The sequence below is a fragment of the Pseudochaenichthys georgianus genome, chromosome 21, assembly GCF_902827115.2.
Source record: "Pseudochaenichthys georgianus chromosome 21, fPseGeo1.2, whole genome shotgun sequence".
Lineage (NCBI taxonomy): Eukaryota > Metazoa > Chordata > Actinopteri > Perciformes > Channichthyidae > Pseudochaenichthys > Pseudochaenichthys georgianus.
The window spans coordinates 1,996,501-2,022,075 of NC_047523.1; the positions used below are offsets into that span (position 1 = coordinate 1,996,501).

The 25,575-nt window shown below is 42.9% G+C and overlaps 1 protein-coding gene and 1 long non-coding RNA gene across 2 annotated transcripts in view; one reads left to right on the forward strand and one right to left on the reverse strand.

Moving 5' to 3' along the window:
* ftcdnl1 (formiminotransferase cyclodeaminase N-terminal like 1) overlaps positions 1-25,575 on the forward strand; it is a 47,272-nt gene that overhangs the window by 6,723 nt on the left and 14,974 nt on the right. Inside the window, 1 exon segment of the mRNA XM_034110221.2 lies at positions 11,083-11,271. Within this exon segment, the coding sequence (XP_033966112.2) occupies positions 11,083-11,271 (189 nt within the window).
* Positions 23,047-23,831, reverse strand: LOC139435962 (uncharacterized). The gene is made up of 3 exons (XR_011645172.1): positions 23,746-23,831; positions 23,280-23,467; positions 23,047-23,152 (listed from the first exon to the last, which is right to left on the reverse strand). It is a non-coding gene; the product is annotated as an uncharacterized lncRNA (long non-coding RNA).

A 25,575-nucleotide genomic window follows, 5' to 3' on the forward strand; every position in this document is an offset into this window, starting at 1 on the left:
GTTGGCATAGCAACCGAAGCTAAACTGACTACTTGCATCCGATAGCTGCAACAAAACAACACGTCTGCCTCTCTCCACAATGATCGATAACAGTGAACGGATGGTCGAAGTAAGGCACAAATAAACAAACACGAAGCCTGGTTAGTGTTGCCTGACTTTATAAAGTGTGTTTATAGGCACTACTGCTTGTAGGCAGGCATAGCAGTCGACCCATGGGAGGTGGGTTTAGTTTCCTGCACGCCTCGACGTAAGAGAGGCGTAAGCGACGTCACCTCTTAGCTCCAAAGCTCTTGCCTCTGGACCGACAATTTTTTGGAGCTGGAAATGAAGCGGATTCCGGAGCTAAGAGCCGGCGCAGCTCCGGTGTGAACTGGAAAACCCGGCGCTTTTCAGGCTCTAGCTCCGAGCCGGAGCTGAAAAGGCGCTGGTGTGAAAGGGGCATGAGTGACAAGCTTACAGTTAGTGACGCAACAACACCATAAAAGCTGGTGGGTTGAAAGCAATACGGGAGGTAAAAAGAACTAAAATAATTGTGATTTATTTATTGTGGCTTTTATGTTTTTAGGTATAACATTTTATATAATTCAGGCTTATAATTCACCCTTCTCTAAAAGCCTTCAGCAATGACAATATTCATAGCAATTTAATAAATCCTTCCAACATACATTGTAAAAAATAGCCTACTGTAAGTTAAGAAATCATTCCAATATGTACATCTTCTGATGTAACAACAATAACATTATAAATAGTAACATAGCTGAACATGGTATTGCACATATAGCTTTGAGTGTTACTGACCTGAGATGTTTTTATTACATGAATTAAGGTGACTGAGGCTTTTTAACATAGACAGAGCACAACTGAAACATAACATCTGAAACGATGTAACAACATAATACACTTTTTGGGGATGCAGCTTGGGATGTGAGGAGTGAGGGACACGGCTTAGAACGGGCGTGTCGCCTACTGTCCTGTTCACTTCATGAAAGTATTTTAACCACACACACCTCTACACACACACACACACACACACACACACACACACACACACACACACACACACACACACACACACACACACACACACACACACACACACACACACACACACACACACACACACACACACACACACACACACACACACACACACACACACACAATTTACATGACATCACTGACAAATATGCATATATATACTGTATTCAACTTCATTAAAACGGTAACGGACTAAACTCAGTAATTCACTAAAAATATTTATATTTTAATGGAGCCTCGTCGGCAGATCAGGATCCCAACGCGTAGCGGAGGGATCTTGATCAGCATGAAGGGTGTTATTTTCCCCATAAGGAACAAGTCGCTGCAAATTATCCCGCTTATTACATGGCCACATTCTCAACAAAGTAACAACATGACTCCCAAAATTAATTGAAATGCTTTTATGGATTTATAAAATGTTTTTATTGATTTAAATTGACATGCATCCGCTAAGAAAAATAGTCCGTTACCGTTTTTTAAACAGTCTGAATGAAACGGCAGCTCTCAGCTGTGTGTTTACACACCGAATGGCCCATCAACCACATCTCTCTCCCCTGATCTTTCTTCTCCAGCAGCTAAATGAACTGTAGTTTACTCTGAGTGACAAGCTTACAGTTAGACACAACACTGTCATTGCAAGTTACCCTCAGTTAGTTGACTTTTATGTTCAACTGCTAAATTCGTTACTGATAAAAAAGGGCTTCTGCTGTACCTAATTACCTTAACACTAGAACCGCCAGAGGTTTTTGTATAGGCCTACCTAACACCGTCAAATCCCGCTATTAGATTGCAATTTTTAACAACATAGGGTGCTACATAACACAATTTCAGGAAAAGTCACGGACTGGGAGACTTTAATATTTTATTGAAAAAAAGTTACATTGCACACACACAACACACATCACACAACACACCCGATTGGCGGTTCTAGTGTTAAATAAACTCACTAATGAATGAAACCAGTTCAATACGCATTATTCTTATTCTTATCATTCTTTATGAGCGCAGAAATAGTCTTAAAATCAGACCTGTTTTTTAAATGAAATCTGACGGCAGGCAGTTAGCTCTGATCACCTATGCTAAATGCACCACACCTAATCGCTGGCCATTCAGCCACAGAGCTCCCTCTATACAACTCAAACTGTAGACGCTGTGAAAGCACCTATTGTTTTAAATAATGGTCGGAATGTGACCTGTGAGCCTTCTGAATTACCGTGGGACAGCACATTCTAAACTAAAATGTTCAATAAATAAAGTAACATCTTATCTTAATAATATCTTCATATTAATAATAATAATAAATCGTACAGTATGTGTCCGAAAGGGAGCAGGAGGAAGCAAACACAAACATATACAAAAAATATACTGCATATTAAAGCAAACGATTGTAAAGGTAAAAGTATGAGCATAACAAATAAAGAAGTGTAATGTAAACATTTACATTATTATTATGATTATTTAATATATGAAGACTATATATTATTGAATTACTGCATTAGATATACTTTAGTTGATCTAAAATATTGATGTGTTCAAATGCTCTTCAAAGCACAACTGAAAGTCCATGAAACTTGTCTTTCTGTATTTGTGAATATTAGCGCCATCTCCTGGTTAAAACCTGAAATTGAAAATCTGGCAACGCCCTCTTGGAAAATAGTGGGAGGGTTTAACATTCCTCAATACTGGTCTTAGGCAGGTCGTAGGCAGGAAGCTGTAAGCTGGAGTCTGAAATGAGGTGCTACATCTGTAGTGTGTTTTTGGTTAAATGCCTGAAATAACATCTGTGGTTATCACAAGTTTAAATTATTTTCATGTTTTGTTCCAAGGCGTAAAATACTCCACTGGAGAGTGCCATGAGTCCGGCAGTGGCTCAGTCAGTAGGGGCTTGGACTGGGAGAGGACGTGCGTGACTTTGGTCTCAGGAGGAAAGAAGTGAATTGTTTGTTTTGTGGATTTCTTTTGTTTCGTCAAACTTATAGTTGTGTTTTTTTTCTTTTTCGAGTCCCCCCAAACAGCCTTGCTGGCTGGGGGTTTCCCCCGAACTGTGTGTTTTTTTGATCGGATGGATAAACTGGCAAAGAAAACGGGAATGGATTTATCAACTGTGTCACGGATCACGGACATTGACTCATTACAGCAGAGTGCGGAGAAGGACGGGACATATGTGAATGAAAAAGGAAAGGACAATGACAACGAAAATGCGAATGGACAAAAGGGAAAAACAGGAGTAGGAAAACAAAAGGAGGTGAGAGAGGAGTTTGAGTTGATTGTGGAGGAGGAGAAATATAAAAAGGAACTGACGGTGGTGGTGGCGGTTGACGGTGGAAAAGCAGTGGTAACTGTGTTGGATCTGCTAAAAGGAGTTAAGAAAGAATGTGGGGTTGTGATGGGATGTCGGGTTAAGGGAGATGGGCTATATGAAGTGACAATGGCTGAAGAAAAAGGGAAAAATAAACTGTTGGATGGAATAAGAATCAATGGGGCTATGGTGCGGGGCAGAGACTGCATGGCAAAAGAACTCACGGTGTCATTCCTAAATATACCTTCGTATATATTGGACACCACAATTAAAGGCAGATTGGCAATGTGGGGGGTTCTGCCTGTCTCGGCAATTAAGAGAAGAATGTGGCCTGGCACTGATGTGGTTGATGGGACGAGGTTTCTGAGAGTGGAATTTAATAAGGAAGTGCAGTCACTTCCGTACTCCACAAGGTGCGAGACTCTAGAGGGGCCGGAATACTTCAGGGTGATCCACAACAAGCAGGTACCGGTCTGCAGGATGTCCATAAGGCCAGGGCATTTATACAAAGAATGCCCTGAGTTTAGATGCCATAAATGTGCCAAGCAGGGACACTATGCTCGGGACTGTGTGACTCGGGAGGAGGGGGCGAGCGGAGCAAGGGGGAGAGAAAGTGCCCAGGCGGAAAACACAGCGGAGAATGGAATGGAGGAAGAGGAGGGTGGAAGTCAGGAAGAGAGTGAAGAAGAGGATATAAGTGATAAGGCTGGGAGCAGGATAAACGAGGAAAGGTTTGTGGCGGCGGCTGCAAAGAGAGCAGCTGACGCGGCTGCCATGGATGGTGGAGGAGACGAAAGGAGGAAGAAGGGGAAAGCAGACGAAGGAAAGATGTGTAGTAGCAAAGCCAATACTACTGCTGTTCCGGCTGCTGCGGATGATGGACAGACTGCGAGGAGTGGTGAAGGTTTGGCTGAGACTGAACTAGAGGCTGTGATGGATGTTATTCTGGGGGCAGAAACTGATACCGAGGCTGAAGCGGACGTTGAAGGTGAACCTGATCCTGAGGATGGAGGAGGAGCTGTCGGTGGAAGGAGAGGAGGAGAAGGAGAAGGAGGCGGAGGACAGACGGCTGAGGGAATGGAGGTCAGCTCGGTTGTGTCAGACATGGAGGAGGGAGGAGACGACGATGAGAACGAGTCTGAGGAAGAGGAGGTGAAGATGATAGGACCCATAGAGGAGAAGATCTTTGGTGAGGTGAAAGCTGGGTTAAAGAGAAGAGGGATGAGGAGAGAATCCAGCAGGCTGAATGCAAAGAGGAAAGCCGATAAGGAGAAAGCGGTGGAGAGAAGACGGGTGAAAGTGACAGGAGAAGGTGCAAAGTGTTTGGACAAAAAATAAATAGAATGAAAAGAATAATAACTTTAATAACACTTGTAATGGTGACAATTTCCTCTTTCAATGGAAATGGGCTGAGGTCCAAGGACAGGAGAGAACAGGCCTTAATGATATGTGACTCAGACATTATCTGCTTGCAAGAGACACATTGGGATGACAGGTGTGTGGAGGATGTAAGGAAAGAATGGATGGGAGAAATGGATGTAAATAATGGGGTGGGTGTGGGTGCTAGAGGGGTGGCAATATTAATTAAAACAGGGGTGGTAACGAATATAAGGAAAGGTGAGGATGATGGTGTTGGGAGAATGGTTGGGATAATGTTTGAATGTATGGGGGAAACATTTAATTTAGTAAGCGTTTATGCACCGAATGAGACGAGGAGGAGGAGGGAGTTTTTTGAAGGGTTGAAGGATAAATGTGGGGAAATGTATGATTGTAGGTGATTTCAATGTGTGGTGTTCGAAGCTGGATGTGTCTGTGAATATGGGTTTTAATAGTGATTCATCACGTGGTGCACTCAAAACAATAACGGGGACAAATGGGCTGTTGGATGTGTGGAGGGAAAGGAATAGTAGGGAGCGGGTGTTTTCCAGGAATCAAGTGGTGGGAGGGATATTGAAACAGAGTAGAATAGATTTAGTGTGGAGTAATTTAGGGGAGAAAATTGGCGGAATTGAACATAGGAATACTGCCATGAGTGATCATAACATATTGAGTTTCTGCATTGGAACAGTGAGAAAGGGAAGGGGGGGGGGGGGGGGTGGTGCTTAAATGCCTGTCTGCTGAAGGATGATGGGTATCAGGTTAAAGTGAGAGAATGTATGGCAAAAAGGGGAGGTTTGAATGGTGAAGATGTGGGAGTGTGTTGGGAGGGGTTTAAAAATGAAATAAAAGGCATAAGTATAGGTTGTTGTAAAAATAGGAATAAAATAGAAGGGGAGAAAGAGAAAAGGGTTAGGGAAGAGTTAAAGGTGGAAGCTAAAAAGGTAGATATAGAAATAGGGAGAGATCTAGATGAGTATAGTCGGTTGAAGGATGAGTTGGGGGAGATAGAGAAGAGAAAGTGTAAAGGTGCTATCATAAGAAGTAGGGCTAGGTATGCAGTTGAGGGAGAGAAGAGTACAGGGTTTTTTTTGGCGCAAGAGAAAGTAAAGCAGAGAAAGAATAATATAGAGAGGGTTGAAGGAAAGGGAGGAGAAATAATATCAGATTTTGTAGGGATTGCTGAGAGAGTTGAGGAATTTTATAGGGAGTTATTTGAGGCTGAGGAGATTGATAGGGAGAGCTTAGAACAGGTGATAGATAGTATGGAAGCTAGAATGAGTGATGAAGGTAGGGACATGTGCGAGGGGGAGATAGGATTAGGGGAGATGGAGTTAGCTATAGCAGGGTTCGGTAGGAATAAGAGTCCAGGGGTAGATGGTCTGACGTCTGAATTCTATGTAGAGTTTAGGGAGGGGTTGGCACCAATACTCCTGAAACTGTACAAGAGCTTGGAGGAGAGGGACGAATTGCCGGCAGGCATATCAACAGGGATAATTAGTATATTGTTTAAGAAAGGAAATAGGGAGAAGTTAGAAAACTATAGGCCACTTAGTATGTTAAACACGGATTATAAGGTGCTAGCACGGGTGTTAGCAAATATAATTAAGAGGGTTATAAAATCAGTAGTGGGGAGCACACAGGCGTATAGTATTCCAGGGAGAGATATTTGTGACACTATTAGTAGTATTAGGGACACAATTAGTCACATGAAGGAGGGTAAGGGTGGGATAGTAGTTAGTTTAGATTTAAATAAAGCTTTTGATAGGGTTAGTCATGGTTTCTTGTATAGAGTGTAAGAGAAGGCAGGGTTTGGGAACAGATTAATAGGGTGGGTAAGGAGGATTTATAGTAGTGCAGTCAGTTGCGTTAAGATTAATGGGGTGGTAACCAATGTGTTTAAGCTAGGGAGGTCTGTCCGGCAAGGATGCCCTCTCTCAGCAAAGCTATATGCGCTGTCAGCCGAGCCCCTTGCGACGCTGCTGAGGCAAAACAGGTTTATAAAAGGAGTGGAGGTGCCAGGAGGGGGGGTTAGTTTAGTTTATCAGTATGCGGATGACACCACCATTACAGTTAGAGATAGGGAAAGTGTTAGGGAAGTGTTGAAGACAGTTAGGTTGTATGGTAGGGCATCAGGAGCTAGGGTGAATATAGAAAAGTCAGAGATGATGTATATAGGACAGGTGAGGGATAGGAGTTGTGATATAGGGTTGAAAGAAAATAAGGATTATTTTAGGGTGTTGGGGATCAATTTGGGAATGAAAGATGTGGAGGGTAGGGACAGACAGTATGTAGAGTTAGTGAATGGTTTAGTGAAGACGTTGAGGTGTTGGAAGATGAGGGGGCTTAAGTTGAGGGGGAAGATAGTAGTAGTGAATGAGTTAATTATGAGTAGGGCACTTTATATAATGACAGTTTTAGATGTGCCGGATAGGGTAGTGAATGAAATGGATAAGATAGTTAGTGAGTTTATATGGGGTGGGAGGGGGGTAAAGATAGCTAGAGAAGTGTTAGAACATGAGTGTAGGGATGGAGGGTTAAAGCTGATAAATTTAAGAAGGAAAATAAAAGCAATTAGAATTAAAATGATGGTTCGCTACATTGGAAATAAGGAGGACCAGATATGGAAAATGTTCTTAAAAGAAAAAATAAATAAATTGGAAGGATGTGGTGATAGTGCTATTATGGTGCTGAAAAAGGGGGTGTTGAATGGTATGAGTGCTTATCAAAGGGAGGTAATGAGTGCATGGGGCGAGTTTTTGAAGTATGTCAGGTATGAGTGTGTGAATGTGCAGCAGGTGTGGGAGCAGCCGATCTTCCTAAACCCTAGGATCACTCATGAGCAGTGCTCCTTGTTCAATCTGCCAATGTGGAGAGCAGGGATTAGGAGGGTCAAGGATGTAGTGTTAGAGTATGTACCAGGCTTTATGAGGGCACAGGTGATAGTGGATTAGGAGGGTCAAGGATGTAGTGTTAGAGTATGTACCAGGCTTTATGAGGGCACAGGTGATAGTGGATTAGGAGGGTCAAGGATGTAGTGTTAGAGTATGTACCAGGCTTTATGAGGGCACAGGTGATAGTGGATGAGGAGGGTCAAGGATGTAGTGTTAGAGTATGTACCAGGCTTTATGAGGGCACAGGTGATAGTGGATGAGGAGGGTCAAGGATGTAGTGTTAGAGTATGTACCAGGCTTTATGAGGGCACAGGTGATAGTGGATTAGGAGGGTCAAGGATGTAGTGTTAGAGTATGTACCAGGCTTTATGAGGGCACAGGTGATAGTGGATGAGGAGGGTCAAGGATGTAGTGTTAGAGTATGTACCAGGATGTATGAGGGCACAGGTGATAGTGGATGAGGTTAGGGAAATAGATGGAGTGATGTATTTAGGGACAGCTGAACGAATGATGGGAGAAATCGAAGAAGGAATGCCGAGTGAATGGTTAACAATGATTGAGAATGAGTGTTAAAGGAAAGGAGAGTGTGGTTGATCTATATGTGGGGAAAGAGGATGTCAATGGAAAAATAGAAAATGTGAAAACAAAAAAGATGTATAAATGGTTAAAAGGGGATGTGATTAGAAGACCTGCATCAGAAAAGGTGTGGACGAGTGCTGTGAGCGGTATGACTGGCAGGGGAATGTGGGAGAATGTGAAAATGAAGTGGAACAGTATTGAATGTGATCATTTAGATGTTGTGTTGAGGCATAATAGGGTGTTTAACAACCTGATCATTAGTCATGTTGATGCAACTGTTGGGAGAGAGTGTGATGTGTGTAAGGATCAGGTTGAAACGTGTTTGCATGAGTTTGTTGAATGTAAAGCGCTTGGTGGTTTTTTTGGAAGGATGAAAGAGTTCATTGGGAGATGTTGGAATGAATGGTGTGTGAGAGAAATGGAATGGAAGGAGCTGTGGCTGTTTGGTGGGATAGAGAAGAAGGATGAATGCAATGTGAATCTCTTAAATGATGTTCTGAGCCATGCAAGGCGTGCGGTCCAAATAAGGAGGAACATTGCCCATTTCGAGGGTAACATGTCAGATGTGTGGCAGATAATGAAGAGGACAGTACACAGGGACATTAACCTTGTGCGAATACATGTGGAAAAGGACACATTTTGCGAGGATTTTGTGGATGGTAGCAGGCTAGTTGAGATGGAGGAGGAGGGAGCTTTGTGCTTCAACTTTGAACGGAAAAGTTAAGGCACACTACCTTTAAGATAGTGGTATGAAATATTGAATGTGTGTATTATGAGCAATGCTTTATGCAGTTCTGATGAGATGTTAAATGTCTATTTTTGATAATAAAAGATAAAAAAAAAAGAAAAAGTAGGGGCTTGGACTGTGAGCCGTAGGGTCATTGGTTCAAGTCCCCGACCAGACTTAAATATGGAGTGTGGACTGCTACTTGAAGAGGTCCCAGTTCACCTCCTGCCCTGCCGTTGTGCTCTTGAGCAAGGCACCGGAGGCCAATTGCTTTATTTTTGCTGTACACTGAAAACAATTAGGTTTGACATCAAAAGATGAATATGAGATAAAAGGTCAGTATTTCAGCTTTTAAATCCAGGTATTTACATTTAGATCTGTTAAACAACTGAGAAGATAGCACCTTTTGGTGAGTTTGTGTTGCCCAGGTGTGTCCTGCTACACTGATTATTCAAACAATAAATAGCACTGCATGTCTACTCTCAGTTTGAGCTTTGGGGTTTGCCTGTGCAGACTGCATTTTCAGTTACAACGGTGTAACCAACATGAAGACGAGAGAGCTGCCTACGGGAGAAAAGCAAGCCATTTTGAAACTGAGAGAAGATGGAAAATCCATCAGAGCCGTTGCACAAACATTGGCCGTAGCCAGTACAACCATTTAGAAAGAAAGCACTGGTGTACTGAGCATCAGACTTCAAACTGGTAGGCCGAGGAACACATCAGCAGTCGATGACAGAAACATTGTGAGAACTGTAAAGAAACATCACCAACAACCTCCAGAGGGCAGGAGCGAAGGCATCACAATCCACCGTCAGCAGAAGACTTTGGGATCAAAAGTACAGAGGCGACACCAGAAGATGCAAAGCACTCATTAACAATAAGAATAGGAAGGCCAGATTTGAATTTGCCAAAAAGCTCAGAGATGAGGCTCAACAGTTCTGGCACAACGTTGTATGGACTGACGAGTCAAAGATGAACCTTTACCAAAGTGATGGAAAGGCCAACGTGTGGAGAAAGAAAGGATCTGCTCATGATCCCAAACGCACATCTCATCTGTGAAACATGGCTGAGGTGATGTCATGGCCTGGGCTTGCATGGCTTCTTCTGGACGGGCTCATTGATCTTCATTGATGATGCAACACGTGATTGCAGCAGCCAAATGAACTCAGAAGTCTACAGAGACATTTTGTCTGCCAATTTAAAGAGAGATGCAACCAAAGTGATCGGGAGTTGCAGCAAGACAACGACCCAAAACACACTGCCAAAAGCACCAAGGAGTTCATCAGGGAAAGAAGTGGAAGGTCTGGCCAAGTCAGTCTCCAGACGACAGCCCTGTTGAGCGTGCATGTTACCTGCTGAGAGGAGACTGAAGGGAGAACCCCGAAACAAACAGCAGCTGAAAGAGGCTGCGGTGAAAGCTTGGAAGAGCATCACAAAAGAACAATGCAAACGTTCGGCGATGTCAATGGGTCGCAGGCTTGATGCAGTTATTGCAAGCAACGGATTTGTTTATTACATTTATTTTAAGTCTCTGTTCTTATACTTTTGCTCACTTTAAAAATGGGTGGGTTTAAACAAAAGGTGCCATCTTCTCAGTTGTTTAACAGATCTAGATGGAAACACCTGGAATCCAAAGCTGAAATAATGACCTTTTGTCTCATATTCATCTTTTGATGTGTACAGCAAAAATAAAGCAATTGGCCTCGCTGTTCTAATAGCTTTGGAGGGGACTGTATCCAGCTTATCTTGTACTGTCATACTGTATGTTCTGTATACTGTAATGAGCTCATCCATAGTGTGTAGTGGCTGATGATGTGACATCTTCCCGTGCTGTTGACTACTTTCACGGTTTACCAGCTGACTTGGCAGCCATGTGTCTTACTGATAATAAGCTGTAACCCAGCATGTGTGCCGGCATGCCTGACGTGTGCACTCTGTGTGGTGACAGAATAATGATTGGAATCTGACTAACATGCAGTCTATTTATGCCTGCACGTTATGAGAAGTCCATGTGTCCACATATTTCCCTCTGGCTGCATCTCAGCCCTCAGGTGTGTTCTGTCCGTCACTCGGTCTGCTCTCGCATGTTTTTCGGAAATGGTTGGCATGTCATGCCGTGTGCTTCATTTGCTGTTTAACTCACTTGTTTGTTCTGTTGCGGGGCTCAGCTGTGGCTCAGGGTCTCACAGAGAGGGTCCAGGGCACCAGTGCTTTCCTGTTTGGCTGGGCAGACTCCCCCCTTCAGCGGGGGCTGGCACAGAGGAGGAAGGAGATGGGCTGGTTCAAGAAGAAGCCAGACATGCAGACAGTGTGGCCCGACATAGGGCCGCAGCCACAGGGACGCTTCGGACTCACAGGTGAGTCAGAGCTGAAGAACGGGTTAATATGCCAGACGGGCTTCTGTTGGTGAGTGTTTGAGCCTGGAGAGAAGGTAAGGATTAGACAATGTAGGTCACTTTCTCTGTAGTAAAAAAGCGTTGGTACAGCCCAACCCCAGAGAAATATCTAGCTGCAGAGCTCCAAGCGTTGTGAAGGGAGGGACATCTTAGATGGTGAATACCAGAGAAGATCATCAGGATACTATAAGGTGTTCGACAGTTCTAATAAGCCATACAACCTCCACCAATAAAACATATGTAAACAATACAACTCAACAAATTGTGTTAACCCTATGAGTTTGATAATGTAAGCAAGAAATGCTAAAGTCGTTCTCAAAGAACTTTAGCCGAAATTAATGATGATTACATTTAGTTTGTCATTTTATTTTCCAAGCCAACCTAAGGTTGTATGGTTAACTGGTTGGGGTAGGTGGCATGGGCATGATACCATGTATTACATATATGCCAAGTAAGCCAGCTTATCAATAAACTAAAAGCGTAATAAAACGAAACAAAGCGCAATACAGTCCTGAACAAAATCTTAAGACCGGGGGGGAATGACAAGAATTCCCATTTTGCAATGGTGGAACGTAACCAGGTTGTAAGTATAGCTTACAAATACAAAAAGAAGGTGCAAGAGACCTAAAGACAGCAGGCCAATTTGTGTGCATTTATACTCAAACAGGCTGTTCATCAGCTGATCAAACGTTTAAGACCATAGCCTTAAAAAGAAACTGAACAGAACTCAAAGTGTCAAAAATGAACTCAGCATGAATAGCCCCTCCGTTATTGTTGATCACTTCAAAAATGAGTTGAGGCATGCTTAATGCAAATGTTTCCAGGAAGCTGGTGGGAACGTTGCTCCGTGTGGTAAGGATGGCTTCAAAAGGGCTTTATAAACTTCCCTTATCATCAATCCCCAAATGTTCTCAATGGAATTTAGATCAGGGGAACACACAGGATGGCCCAAAAGAGCAACGTTGTTCTCCTGGAAGAAGTCCTTCGTCAGGCGGGCGTTGTCCTGCTGATAGACCCAGTCATCACCTCACAGACGAGGGCCCTCAGTAGAGAGGGTGCCCGCTGCAACATCTCCACAGAGCCATTTAAAGCTATGTGTGCCATTGAAGGAAGAAGCACCCCAGATCATCATGGAGCCTCCTCCACTGTTCGGCATAGCAAACCTCCAGTGGGAGCTGCTTGCCATGCCAGGAACGTTGGAAGCCATCAAGACCATCCAGGTTAAATGTTTTCTCGTCAGATGAATAACGTGGCCGTCGAAGATGTTTTTGTTCTTTAAGCACTTCTTTCACAGATGCCGTCTTATGGTCATTGGGCTGCAGTCAGCATCCGTAACGGCCTCCATTTGGATTGAGGATTTGTCTTGACAGACATCCCGCAGGATCCTTCGGCGCAGGTCAAAATGTTTTGGGTCTTCCACATTACCTCTTTGTCCCGTAACCCTAAGGATCTAGGGATGTGCGTCTCCATCACCGAGGCCGATGCGATGCGCATCTCGAGACGCTGCCAACGATACGATACATCAACGATACATTTGAAACACCAGGCGATGCGATACCATTCACCCCTGTTGCGATACAGCTCGATACGATTTGATTCAACACGATGCAACATAATGGTACAATTCAATTTGGTACGACAGAGGCCTTTGTTTTATTCCTCATATGCAGCAAATCATAAATCAACAAAAAAGTGCTTCACATATTTGGTTCTCTCTACGAGTGCATCCCATCATGCCGTTTCTTTTTGACCTGAAACAAACACTTGGACCTTTCACAGACTGGCCTTTTCACACGTGTAGTTCTGCTCTCTGCCTCCAGAGTGAAGTGCAATGTTATAACACCTCACAGTTAAACAGTGTTGTACCATTACTAGTTACTTCATTTCAAAAGTAACTCAGTTACTTTACTGATTACTTACACCAAAAAGTAATGCGTTACTGTGAAAAGTAACGTTTTAGTTACTTAAAAAAGGGCTCCCATTATAGTAATGCCCTTATAGCCTTAATTTCAGTACTGTTATTGCATTGGAGAATAATACAATCTGTTGATCAACTTGACATGCATTATATGCAATCTGGATAGCATCGTGCATGTGTTCTACAACATACCGTGCAATGGCTTTATCGACTTTTCCCTGGCTAGCAGTCCCTTGGTTAAAATCCAGCCGCTGTTGCTTAGGTGCAGGTGGAGGTGGAGTGGCGTCGGCTGAGTCTCTGTGGTCTTAGCTACTAGCTTCGTCCCAGCATGTTGTTTCTGCAGATGTTTGAAGAGATTTGAACGACTGGTTTGGGCAGTAGATAGGCTCTTTGACCCGCCAGGACACAACTTACATTTAACTAAAACGTTATTTTCTTTGTGCTCGACAAAAGTGAAATAGTGAGAATATCTCCAGGTGGAGAAACTAGACTTGAGCTCCGCCGCCGCCATGATAGTCTTGTTAGTAAACAACACAAACACGCCCACAGCCCGTCTCCGCATGTGACACAGGAAGTATCTAAGTACATTTACTCAAGTACTGTACTTAAGTACAGTTCTCATCTCTGTTCACCTGGCTGTTGACTATATAAAAAAACTAACGCAGTAACGCACCATGTAGTAACGGTAACTGAGTTACTGAATTTAAAAAGTAATGCGTTAGAGTACTAGTTACTGCCAAGAATAACGGCGTTACAGTAACTCGTTACTTTGTAACTCGTTACTTTGTAACGCGTTAGTCCCAACACTGCAGTTAAACAGTGTAAGGATGCATTGCCTGATTTACAATGTGCTGATAGCAGCTACCACAGAGCAACGCCCATACAGCTGCTGCCTGATGTGCTGAACACTCATCCAGAGGCTGACTCACCAGAGAGCAGGAAGCACTGGTTTCTATAGGAACAATAAAGAAACAACCTCTTTCACAAACAGCTCTTTCATAACTGCTTACAGTGAGGAAGATATTAAACTGTTATTCACCGTCACAGGCTGCTGTAAACTAAACACCTCTCTCACTGACATATCAATCAATCAATGTTTATTTATATAGCCCAATATCACAAATGTTACATTTGTCTCACAGTTTGTACAGAATATCAGTATGACAATACGACACTGTGAGCCTCTCCGCTCACACAGGGTTCAAATAGGGACGGAAAGAGCAGGTTGGTTGATCACAGGCGTTTATTAACTCCAAAACAAAGTATACACAGGTCTCAAACGTTGCCCGTGTGGGAACCTTCACAGGTCCTTTTGCGACCTTCCAGGATCCCGCCTACTGCAAAAACAGACCAGGACCAGGTTACGACATGCTTTTATTCCGTCACTGATTACCTGATTCCGATCAGCTGTCTGGCCTCCGGCCGAGCTACTCCCTTCACTCCAGCAGCTGGCGCACTAACCAAACCCCGCTGCCACAGACACCCTCTGTCCTTAGACCCTCACATCGTACAAGGAAAAACTTCCGGAGAAAAGCCACAGTTTAAAGGGAACATGGGAGAAACCTCAGGGAGAGCAACAGAGGAGGGATCCCTCTCCCAGGACGGACAGACGTGCAATAGATGCCGTGTGTAAATTGAAAAGATAATACATTTGCAACATAGGTAGTCCAGATGTTTGGAAATGCATGTGTGTATAATAGGAAGATGAATCCACGAGGATATCCATCCAGGACCGATGATCCAGGACCACAGCCACGACTCAAGATCCAGGGCTCGCGATCCAGGACACAGGACCGCAGGATCATCCATGACTCCGGATCCCGGCGTATATAGACACCAAAAAGAAAGACATTTGGGGAAGCTGGGTTAATCGGAACATGAGTGTACACAGGTATAGACAGAGAGAAGGAAGAAGTAAGATGTCCCCCGACAAACTAAGCCTATATCAGCAAAACTAGGGGCTGAATCTAATCAGCCCTAACTATAAGCTTTATCAAAAAGGAAGGTCTTAAGCGCACTCTTAGAAACGGATAGGGCGTCTGCCGCCCGAACACAAACTGGAAGCTGATTCCACAAATGTGGAGCTTGATAAGAAAAGGCTCTGGCTCCCATTGTACTTTTAGAGACTCTAGGACAGGGATCACCAACTACATTTGTCCATGGGCCGAAATGTAACCAATAGACACTATCGCGGGCCAGCGATTTTTATATAGCCCAGAATTTTATAAATAGTATTCAGATTACTTTTGGAATACTTTCTTTTTCCATAACAGATGGGTATGTTTTGGTGAACAGGAGACACCTATTTTACTGTTTTCATGGCTTATCAAGAACTCAAACACAACATCTTGGTGTCATTCTGGACAGCTCTCTCATCTGCACCCCACATAAAAACATCACCCGGACTGCGTTCTTTGTACTGTCTTAAAACCTTTCCTTGGAATATGTTATGCATTGTAAGGTGTCCTTGGGTGCTTTGAAAGGCGCCCCTAAATAGAATGAATTATCATTATTATTTATTATCTGAAACGATGTAATAACTTTTAAAACTTTTTCCAGTCTCTTGCCCCATGCCTTCAGCAGCAGCAGGCCATTCACTTTGATTTCATCCCGTTATGAAATGTCATCATTTCGACAATAAAGAAATGATACATAAACGTTATCTTGCACATTTTATCTAATCATCTCCGTTTCTAACTTTCAATATATTTAAAAAGAGATCTCTCTCTCATCTGCGTGCGGGGGCGGGGCCTCACAGACACGCTGCACCTCTCTCTCGCTCACAGACATGCTGCCGCGCTGTGCAGTGCGCACACAGTTCAGCCGGTAATGAATATTACATTTTGTGAGGAAACCTTTCCACCAATAATTCCAATAAGTATTCCAAAATGTATTCACTTCAGGTTTATGAAAGTAACTGTAATCAGATTACTCGTTTTTTAAATGTAACGTCAGCTGAATGCAGTTAGCCTACTTGATTTTGTATTCTGATTACGTAACGCTGTTATGTATTCCGTTACAACCCAACCCTGCTTCTAGGCTACTGTCCCGCAGCTCCAGCCTCTCTGTTGGACTCTGTCGCAGCGGGGCTACTGCTGTGGTGCAGAGCGCATTAACCAGACTCTTCACAACGAAAGATCACTTCTTCTTCAGGGGAGGGAAGGTTTCACAGTACGCAGTCTACTGTCCCGCAGCTGCTGCCTCTCTGTTGGACTCCGGTACTGCACCTTACTCACGAGACGTTGTAAACAAAGAAATGGGTGGGGGGCGAACGCAGTAACCACTCCGCCAACGCCACCCCCGTCGTGCGGGCCGGATGAGAATGTCTGGCGGGCCGGATGTGGCCCGCGGGCCGCCAGTTGGTGGTCACTGCTCGAGGACAACACGTTCTCACTCCCAACCCGTCACATGTTGACGGTCAGTCAGGGCCCCTCCCCGTCACTCTATTACGGACAGGGTACCCCTTGAGTGTCAGTTTTCAACGGGCAGGGCGTCCCATAGACCTTCATAGACCTCCCATAGCGTTGATAATAGACGCCATGAGAACGCTCCCCGATGGTCGGTTGTTATTGTCAATATTAATATAATAATTATTTATTGTTTAATAGTCACACTCGATTTCGGCGATTTTCTTGTTGCCCCAGCTGGTCGACACCTCTTTTAGCAGAAACAAAGGCTACACTAATTAAATCGATGTTAATCCATGTGTGTGAATGTGGAATTAATGGACGTGCCGATTGCGATTGCGCAACGATTGCGCAACGCAATAATTTACAAACTCTTCAACTACAACCCTAATTATATTTAAAAACATTTTTAGAAGGCCTCACAAAATACTTTAATGTAAATTTAAATGTGAAAGGATGTGTGTAATGTAGTGTTGTCACGATACCAACATTTTGGTTTCGATACCGATACCAAGTCAAGAATTGCGATTCCGATTATTTTTCCATACTTTTCTTAAAAAAAAGGAAACAGTCTTAAATGTAATTATTGTGTTTTATTTCACACCATAACACAAACTTTTAAACAATGAGAACAATAAATATAATAAATGACAAGAATTCGTATTAAATAAAATTAATACATGTCTCAGAGACAGGCCTCGTGGTGTCCGTAGGCTTGCCCTCACTGTCAGAGATATAGCTAAAAAAATGTCGCTTCTGGCGTGTTTTTTGTCAACAAGCCGAGGCGCAGCGGCAGTTGCACTCCCACTTGCAGCCATGCTTCTCGTTTTCTCACATGCTCTGGCAGCTAGCGCGTGCACGAGAGAGGGGAGGGACTTAGAGCATGCTTGAGAGGGGAGGGACTGCAGGCACGGCTTTGGAAGCAGAGCGCTGAACACACACGGCTCTTATTAAAACGGCGCTTTCTCACCGGAGTACTTTCCCCCGTCATTCTTAAAGTACCGATACTAATGAAACGGAGGAATCGTAACGTTTTTAACGGCAGGGTATCGCGGTACATTTCAAGTATCGGTACACCGTGCAACACTAGTGTATTGTGGTGATTATTATTCACCCGCAGATCTATGGGTTGGGGTATGGTTGCGCACGGACATTATAGTTAACCGGACTTCCTGTTGATGTGAAATCCGAAAACATTTTTTAAAAATAAAATAATACTTTATTCCGAGTTTGCTTGCTTTTCTCTAAGGAGGTCATCACATAACGGCATTGTAATACACGGTTCGGCTGCATTACATATTACATATCTGCCGTAGTTCTCTATAATATATCAACAATTAAACAAAATCTTCAATTTCTCTTCACAATATAAGTCTCCTTGCAGTATCAATACTAATTCAGCTGACTTTTATATTTGATCCAATCTTTATATTGGTATATTTACACCATAACGGTGCACAGCTGATAGAAAAGGGACACCTGGTGGTTAAAGCACGTTATTGAAATGTATTATTTATATTATTAGATATGAATAGGAGACACAGACAGACAAACTAATAAGGTTTTATTTAAACATTAAAGAATACTTTAGGTTAAGGTCTTATTTTGAATAAGAAAAAATCTTTGGGGGTAGAAATATTAAGTCTGACAAAGTACTAATATATTGCTTTCCTGCAATGTTAACTACTGTATGTTTAAGCACTTATTTTAACTGATATTATACGTATTATACTCTTATAAGATCCAGGGATGTACACAGTTTAATACTGGCAACTTCTTATTATGGGAAATACGAAAACGTCTTTTAAAACTACAATTCCCATTAGAGACGTGCCATAGATAGAGAACATGTTGCGAAACACACAATAGCCAGCATGTGTAGTTCTGGGGACGGGGACGGGGTGGACCCGTTCAAATCCAGTTTTGGACAGTCTGCCGTGGTTCCATCACATTTCAAAGTGCTGTTCGACGCTCTGCGTAACCCTCGGAGCACACTCAAACATCCAATCACAGAGCTTGAGGGCTATCACGGGGGTTGTCAAGCGAAGCGGAGAGAATACTTACTTCCGGGTGTAACATTCTCTAAAGCAACTACTCTGAGCTGCTCCGACCCTCGGTCCTGACGGACTCCAACTTGTGTTTATTAATCAAACAAATAAATAAACACAAGGGTAATTATGTGTTATTGTTGAGTAAATGACAGTGTGTGGTTTAGAAAAGAATACAAAATTAGAAGGAAAAAACTATGAAACAATACAGAGTTCAGTATTCTGAGCCCCACTCTCCCCATAACTGACGGCAACAAAAGTCCTACATTATTCAATTAAAATAAAGAAGTAAAAACAATAAGTGTGGCTTGATATTGAGTTAGAAAAAGGTTGATAAATGTTGTGAGAATGGATCTGCATTTCACCGCGATCCCAACTCCTCTATTACCAACGTTCAGGAAGCTCTATGCAAGTCAATGGGACGCCCTGCCCGTTGCCAACCCTGTTGCAGGGGTCGGCAACAGGCGGACCGCGGTCTGGACCCAGACGCCGACCTATACGGACCCGGAGCTATAATCAATACATTAATAGGGGATTTTCCGGCACCTCCCGCTTTTTTAAAGCTGATTTGGGTGACTTGTGTAATTCGCAGTCTTGGGACTAACGCGTTACTTTGTAACGCGTTACTGTAACGCCGTTATTTTTGACGGTAACTCAGTTACCGTTACTACATGGTGCGTTACTCCGTTAGTTTTTTTATATAGTCAACAGCCAGGTGAACAGAGATGAGAACTGTACTTAAGTACAGTACTTGAGTAAATGTACTTAGATACTTCCTGTGTCACATGCGGAGACGGCCTGGGGGCGTGTTTGTGTTGTTTACTAACAAGACTGTCATGGCGGCGGCGGAGCTCAAGTCTAGTTTCTCCACCTGGAGATATTCTCACTATTTCACTTTTGTCGAGCACAAAGAAAAGAACGTTTTAGTTAAATGTAAGTTGTGTCCTGGCGGGTCAAAGAGCCTATCTACTGCCCAAACCAGTCGTTCAAATCTCTTAAAACATCTGCAAAAACAACATGCTGGGACGAAGCTAGTAGCTAAAACCACAGAGACTCAGCCGACGCCACTCCACCTCCACCTGCACCGAAGCAACAGCGGCTGGATTTTAACCAAGGGACTGCTAGCCAGGGAAAAGTCGAAAAAGCCATTGCACGGTATGTTGTAGAACACATGCAGGCTATTGCTACAGTGGAGTCACCCGGGCTGAAGTCGAATAGTCCATTTAGCTTAGGAACCTTCCTAAAGGAGTGAAATGACCCGGAAGTCCCTCAGTGGCAGCCATGATAAGTGCCGTTCGAATTCTCTAGAATGATGAGAATGAAAGGAAAGGAGGTTTCAAACTTCCTTTATAACCTCCTTTAGCTTAGGAACCACTGGACCTCCCTAACCGACAGGAGAAGCGAAAATGCTGCCCCACAATGCCTTGCAGCCGCAGCATTTGCCGTCACTCAACAGTCGGCCGTTCACGGAAACAACCGATTATGACCGAGAAATGATATCATGAAAGTTACGGTGCTTATTAAGCTTTTTAAAACATAGGTGGTAAGTTGCCAAAGTGCTTTGTTCTGAACGTTCATCAGTATTATAATCAAAAAGAGAAATATGAACGTTAGTTTTCACTGAAATGATCAAATAAAGTCAACATTTCAGTCTTCACTGAGCTGTGTGGGGTTTGTTCAACTTTTAAAAGATGTCTGAATGGTGATATACACAGTGATAGATGTTAAGGACTAACGTTTATAATAAATACATCTGTATTGATTTTAAGATCTTTAGTTCATACAATCATACGTATTGGGATCATTTGTATTAATGTGGACCGGAGGGAGAGGGTGACGAGCATAAGTTTCACTTTCCTTTTGTATTTCAATTCCAACTTTTGGTCATGAAGAATCTGTTTCTCTTTGTCCACGTTCATAAAGCAAAGCAGCAGCATCAGAGCACGGAGCAGAGTCTCTAGATGAGTTCACAGTAGTCCCTCGTTCTTATTGAACATCCATGTTGTAGTCCGCTGTATAGAAAACTGTGGTTTCCATGGTTTCCCCACAGCAGCAGACGCACACAATGACGTCCGCTGGCGCATCATAAACACGTCGGATAGTGAAAGTGCATTCGGATTCTCTAAAGTACCGCAGTCTCTTCTCCTAAGTCCTTTTGAATTCTCCTATCCACTATCCCTTAACCCCGTGACCTTTCACTCAGAGGTCAAGGAATAGACGATAGGGTTAGAACTTAGGAGCTGATTTTTAAACTATCCGACTGCAGCCCTAGTCATAGACATATAAAGAGTAGACGCCGCATCGACCGCTGCTGCCTATTGGCGCTGACGAGCCGTGGGGCCGCCATCTTGGACCGGTCACCCGCTCCACTCAGTGTAATCTGTCCGGCAGGCGCAATGAAGTGTCAGCGCATTTAATCAATCATAACTCGCTGAATACAAAACTGATTTTCACGGGGGGGGGTTTCTGCAAACGTCATATATGTAGGCATGATACCGGACACATGATTCGGCGTATTTTAATATTCATAGTAGGCTTAACAGCAATAGAATATTCTGGTATTTGATAGCCTATGTTATGTATGATAGGTATTTTGCAAAAGACACACGATATATACACACACATAAAAAAACACTAATGGTCTATATATGATAGAGAAGCAGATTGTGTAGGCCTATACTCAGCTATTTTAATAAGTTGAAAAATGAAGAAACAATAATACATTATACATAGACAGAAGTTATATATCAGTAAAAATGAATATCTATGTCATAAAAAATGAAAATGTACTTCTACATCTATATAAAAAAATGTAAATGTTCAAGTTAAACACAAGAACATGACACCACCCTGCCCAAACCATATTTACACAAAGTTGCTCATGACACCCGAATGCCCCGTGCATGCGGCTCCTCCAAAGCATGACTGAGAACCTCTTTCTCATATCTTTGTCTTTGGGAAACCATCAAAATAAAAACGGGAGATTTGAGAGTCAACACAAAAACATTTTAAGAAGGAGGTCAAGCTTATTTTCTTCCTTCTTCTTCCTAGATAGATTAGATTAGATTTTAGATTTAGATTAGGACCCTTTGTGTTTCAGGTGACAAAGACTTCGTCAGGTAATATGCAATGGGAGCCTTCCAATGTCCGTGTAGGCCAACCACCATGAACACAAGAGCCTCAGTAGCAGCATCGGTCTCATTGTTTCATCACCCATGTCGACAAAAGCAGACATTGACTGGTTATGTGGATTATATTGCACATGTTTTCTGATGGCCATGGCATCCAACATGAGTGCAACACATCCATATTTAGCCTGGTCGTCCTGGCATCTTCTCTCCAGCATATCCAGCATCATCTTGTTCAGGCCAGGCTTGCCATCCACCGAACACAGCCACCTGTAAAAAAATTGAGAAGTAGCTATTTAACGTACTTGCAACCGTAATTTCCAAAAATGAAATTGAACAACATTAAGACTACCTTTTTTTTGTAGTCTCTCTGAGGTATTCGTATGCCTTTGGACCATGCAGATGGAGTGTGAGGGCACATTCTCTGTGGTCCTTGGAGTACTCATGGCCCTGCTTTGCCTTCAAGTCTATTTGAAGATCTGAAATTGTATGAGAAAAAATTAATAAGTCCCCTTCATATAATAACAAAGGAGTTTAATAAAGAGTGTAAGAGTAAGATGTACATGAATCTCAAAGTGCTACTTTCATCTTCCCTGAGTAGAAATCAAGCCTCTTTGAGTTCTTCATTAATGAGGTTCTTTTCCCTCAAATCCCCCAAAAGAGTCCTCACTGTGGTCTCTGCCCTCTTTTCTCTAGCCATGGCATTCTTCCTCTCTCGCTCGAGACTCTCCACTCTTGCTAAAGCTTCATTGAGTCTGGCCTTAAGAGCAGTAGGAGAAGCAGGCGAGACATAGCTATGATCCTAGAAAGAGGGATGAACATGGTTTGAGTGATGTTTCACTTCACACACATCACTTTGACACAACTAGAGTATGGCCCACATTCTTTCTTATAGTCATCACCTGTCAAAGCCACTGCCAGCATCATGCGTGTGTGTGTGTGTGTGTGTGTGTGTGTGTGTGTGTGTGTGTGTGTGTGTGTGTGTGTGTGTGTGTGTGTGTGTGTGTGTGTGTGTGTGTGTGTGTGTGTGTGTGTGTGTGTGTGTGTGTGTGTGTGTGTGTGTGTGTGTGTGTGTGTGTGTGTGTGTGCCAGGAATGCACGTTCAACATGTCTTCAATTGTGTGTGTATGGGTTTATTTGTGAGTGTGTTTAATGAGTGGCAGCAAACAAGAGAGATTTTACTTTGTCTAGGACCATTATGAATGATGTTGAAAATAGAAATACTCACATCATTAGGCTGAGGTTGTGAGTGTGAGGTTGAAGCTTCTGGTCGTCCTGAGGGGCCACAGACAGGCTCTCTTCAGCTTTTCTGGAAGTAGACGTAGTCCTGCCCTTTTCCGGCTAAAATGAAAAAGCAGAATACTTGAAACACACACACACACACACACAGGTATTTCACCCTGCCCTGTTATTGATAATAGAATATTTACATGTATGAATGCTAATAGCCTTATGATGATACACCTACTCTTTGGAGGTGAACCGGGAAGCTGAAGATGGAGGGAATAACACCATCTCTGAGTCGGACAATCTGTCCTGTCAAACTCGTCCTGCTTACAATGCTCACTGCAAATCACGGATGACTCGCTTGCAGTGAACCCTTCCCTCCTCAAAGCAACTTCCCACTTCTTTCTCATATCTTTGTCTTTGGGAAACCTTCAAAATAAAAACGGGAGATTTGAGAGAGTCAACACAAAAACATTTTAAGAAGGAGGTCAAGCTTATTTTCTTCCTTCTTCTTCCTAGATAGATTAGATTAGATTTTACTTTATTCATCCCACAACGGGGAAATTCACTTGTTACAGCAGCGATTTATAAAGTCTCAGTTGGCCATGAACATAATGTTTGCTGGCTACGATTTCGCTGGCGGACATCAATACAGTACAATAATATTCTATTTACAAAATACAACCAATTATAATGTTGAATCTTACTTGTGAAAAGTAATCCCCCGACCCCTGTTCGCAATCGTCCGCCGATTTGCACAGCAATACGCCGCACAGTGCTCTGGCATCTTGAAACCTCTGCTATCTACGGGTAGAATGTCTGTACAATATGGGTAGGATGACCGGTCCAAGATGGCGGCTGTATTTCTTGCGCCCCAGCAGCCAATGCGGCGTCTACTCTTTATATGTCTATGTTTGCCGTCACTCAACAGTCGGCCGTTCACGGAAACAACCGATTATGACCGAGAAATGATATCATGAAAGTTACGGTGCTTATTAAGCTTTTTAAAACGTAGGTGGTAAGTTGCCAAAGTGCTTTGTTTTGAACGTTCATTATAATTATAATCAAAAAGAGAAATATGAACGTTAGTTTTCACTGAAATGATCAAATAAAGTCAACATTTCAGTCTTTACTGAGCTGTGTGGGGTTTGTTCAACTTTTAAAAGATGTTTGAATGGTGATATACACAGTGATAGATGTTAAGGACTAACGTTTATAATAAATACATTTGTATTGATTTTAAGATCTTTAGTTCATACAATCATACGTATTGGGATCATTTGTATTAATGTGGACCGGAGGGAGAGGGTGACGAGCATAAGTTTCACTTTCCTTTTTTATTTCAATTCCAACTTTGGTCATGAAGAATCTGTTTCTCTTTGTCCACGTTCATAAAGCAAAGCAGCAGCATCAGAGCACGGAGCAGAGTCTCTCGATGAGTTTACAGCAGTCCCTCGTTCTTATTAAAAATCCATGTTGTAGTCCGCTGTATAGAAAACTGTGGTTTCCATAGTTCCCCCACAGCAGCAGACGCACACAATGACGTCCACTGGCGCATCATAAACACGTCGGATAGTGAAAGTGCATTCGGATTTTCTAAAGTAACGCAGTCTCTTCTCCTAAGTCCTTTTGAATTCTCCTATCCACTATCCCTTAACCCCGTGACGTTTCACTCAGAGGTCAAGGAATAGACGATAGGGTTAGACGTTAGGAGCTGATTGTTGGATCATCCGACCGCAACCCCGCTTTCAGGGAGCTAGTTAGCATGATAGCATGTCCGGGCGGCACACGGCATATGAAACGGAACACTTTTTCCAACTACCTGGAGAAAGAATATACAAAAATGTAAAGCCAGCTAATATCGATGCTATCCAGATTGCATATAATGCATGTCAAGTTGATCAACAGATTGTATTATTCTCCAATGCAATAACAGTACTGAAATGAAGGCTATAAGGGCATTAATATAATGGGAGCCCTTTTTTTAAGTAACTAAAACGTTACTTTTCACAGTAACGCATTACTTTTTGGTGTAAGTAATCAGTAAAGTAACTGAGTTACTTTTGAAATGAAGTAACTAGTAATGGTAACTAGTTACTGGTTTTCAGTAACGAGCACAACACTGGTAATTCGTGGAGAACCGAAGAGTTTTCGTTTTGGGGGTGGGGAGTCCGTCTGTCAGTCCGACTGACGGACAACTTCTCACTTCAAAAAAGAAGAAATCTAGACAGCAAAAATAATTAAACAAGGGAGTACCTGTTTTTCCTGGCCAAGGACAGGTTACTTGAACACAACACGAGTGTAACGTGTCTTCACGTGGTATATGTCTTGTCTGAAAGGAGTGCTGACAGAGAGCACCGGAGGGCTCCAGCCCTTCAAATATTGCAGTACCCATAAGGATATGGGGGTTATTCCCTATCTTTATTCAAGAGCGTGGTATTTAAATTTGAGAGCATACTTTATGTACTTATTTCACTCAAACTCTGTCCTCGCACTCAAATAGTGCCCTCGCACTCAAATAGTGCCTGCTTGCACTT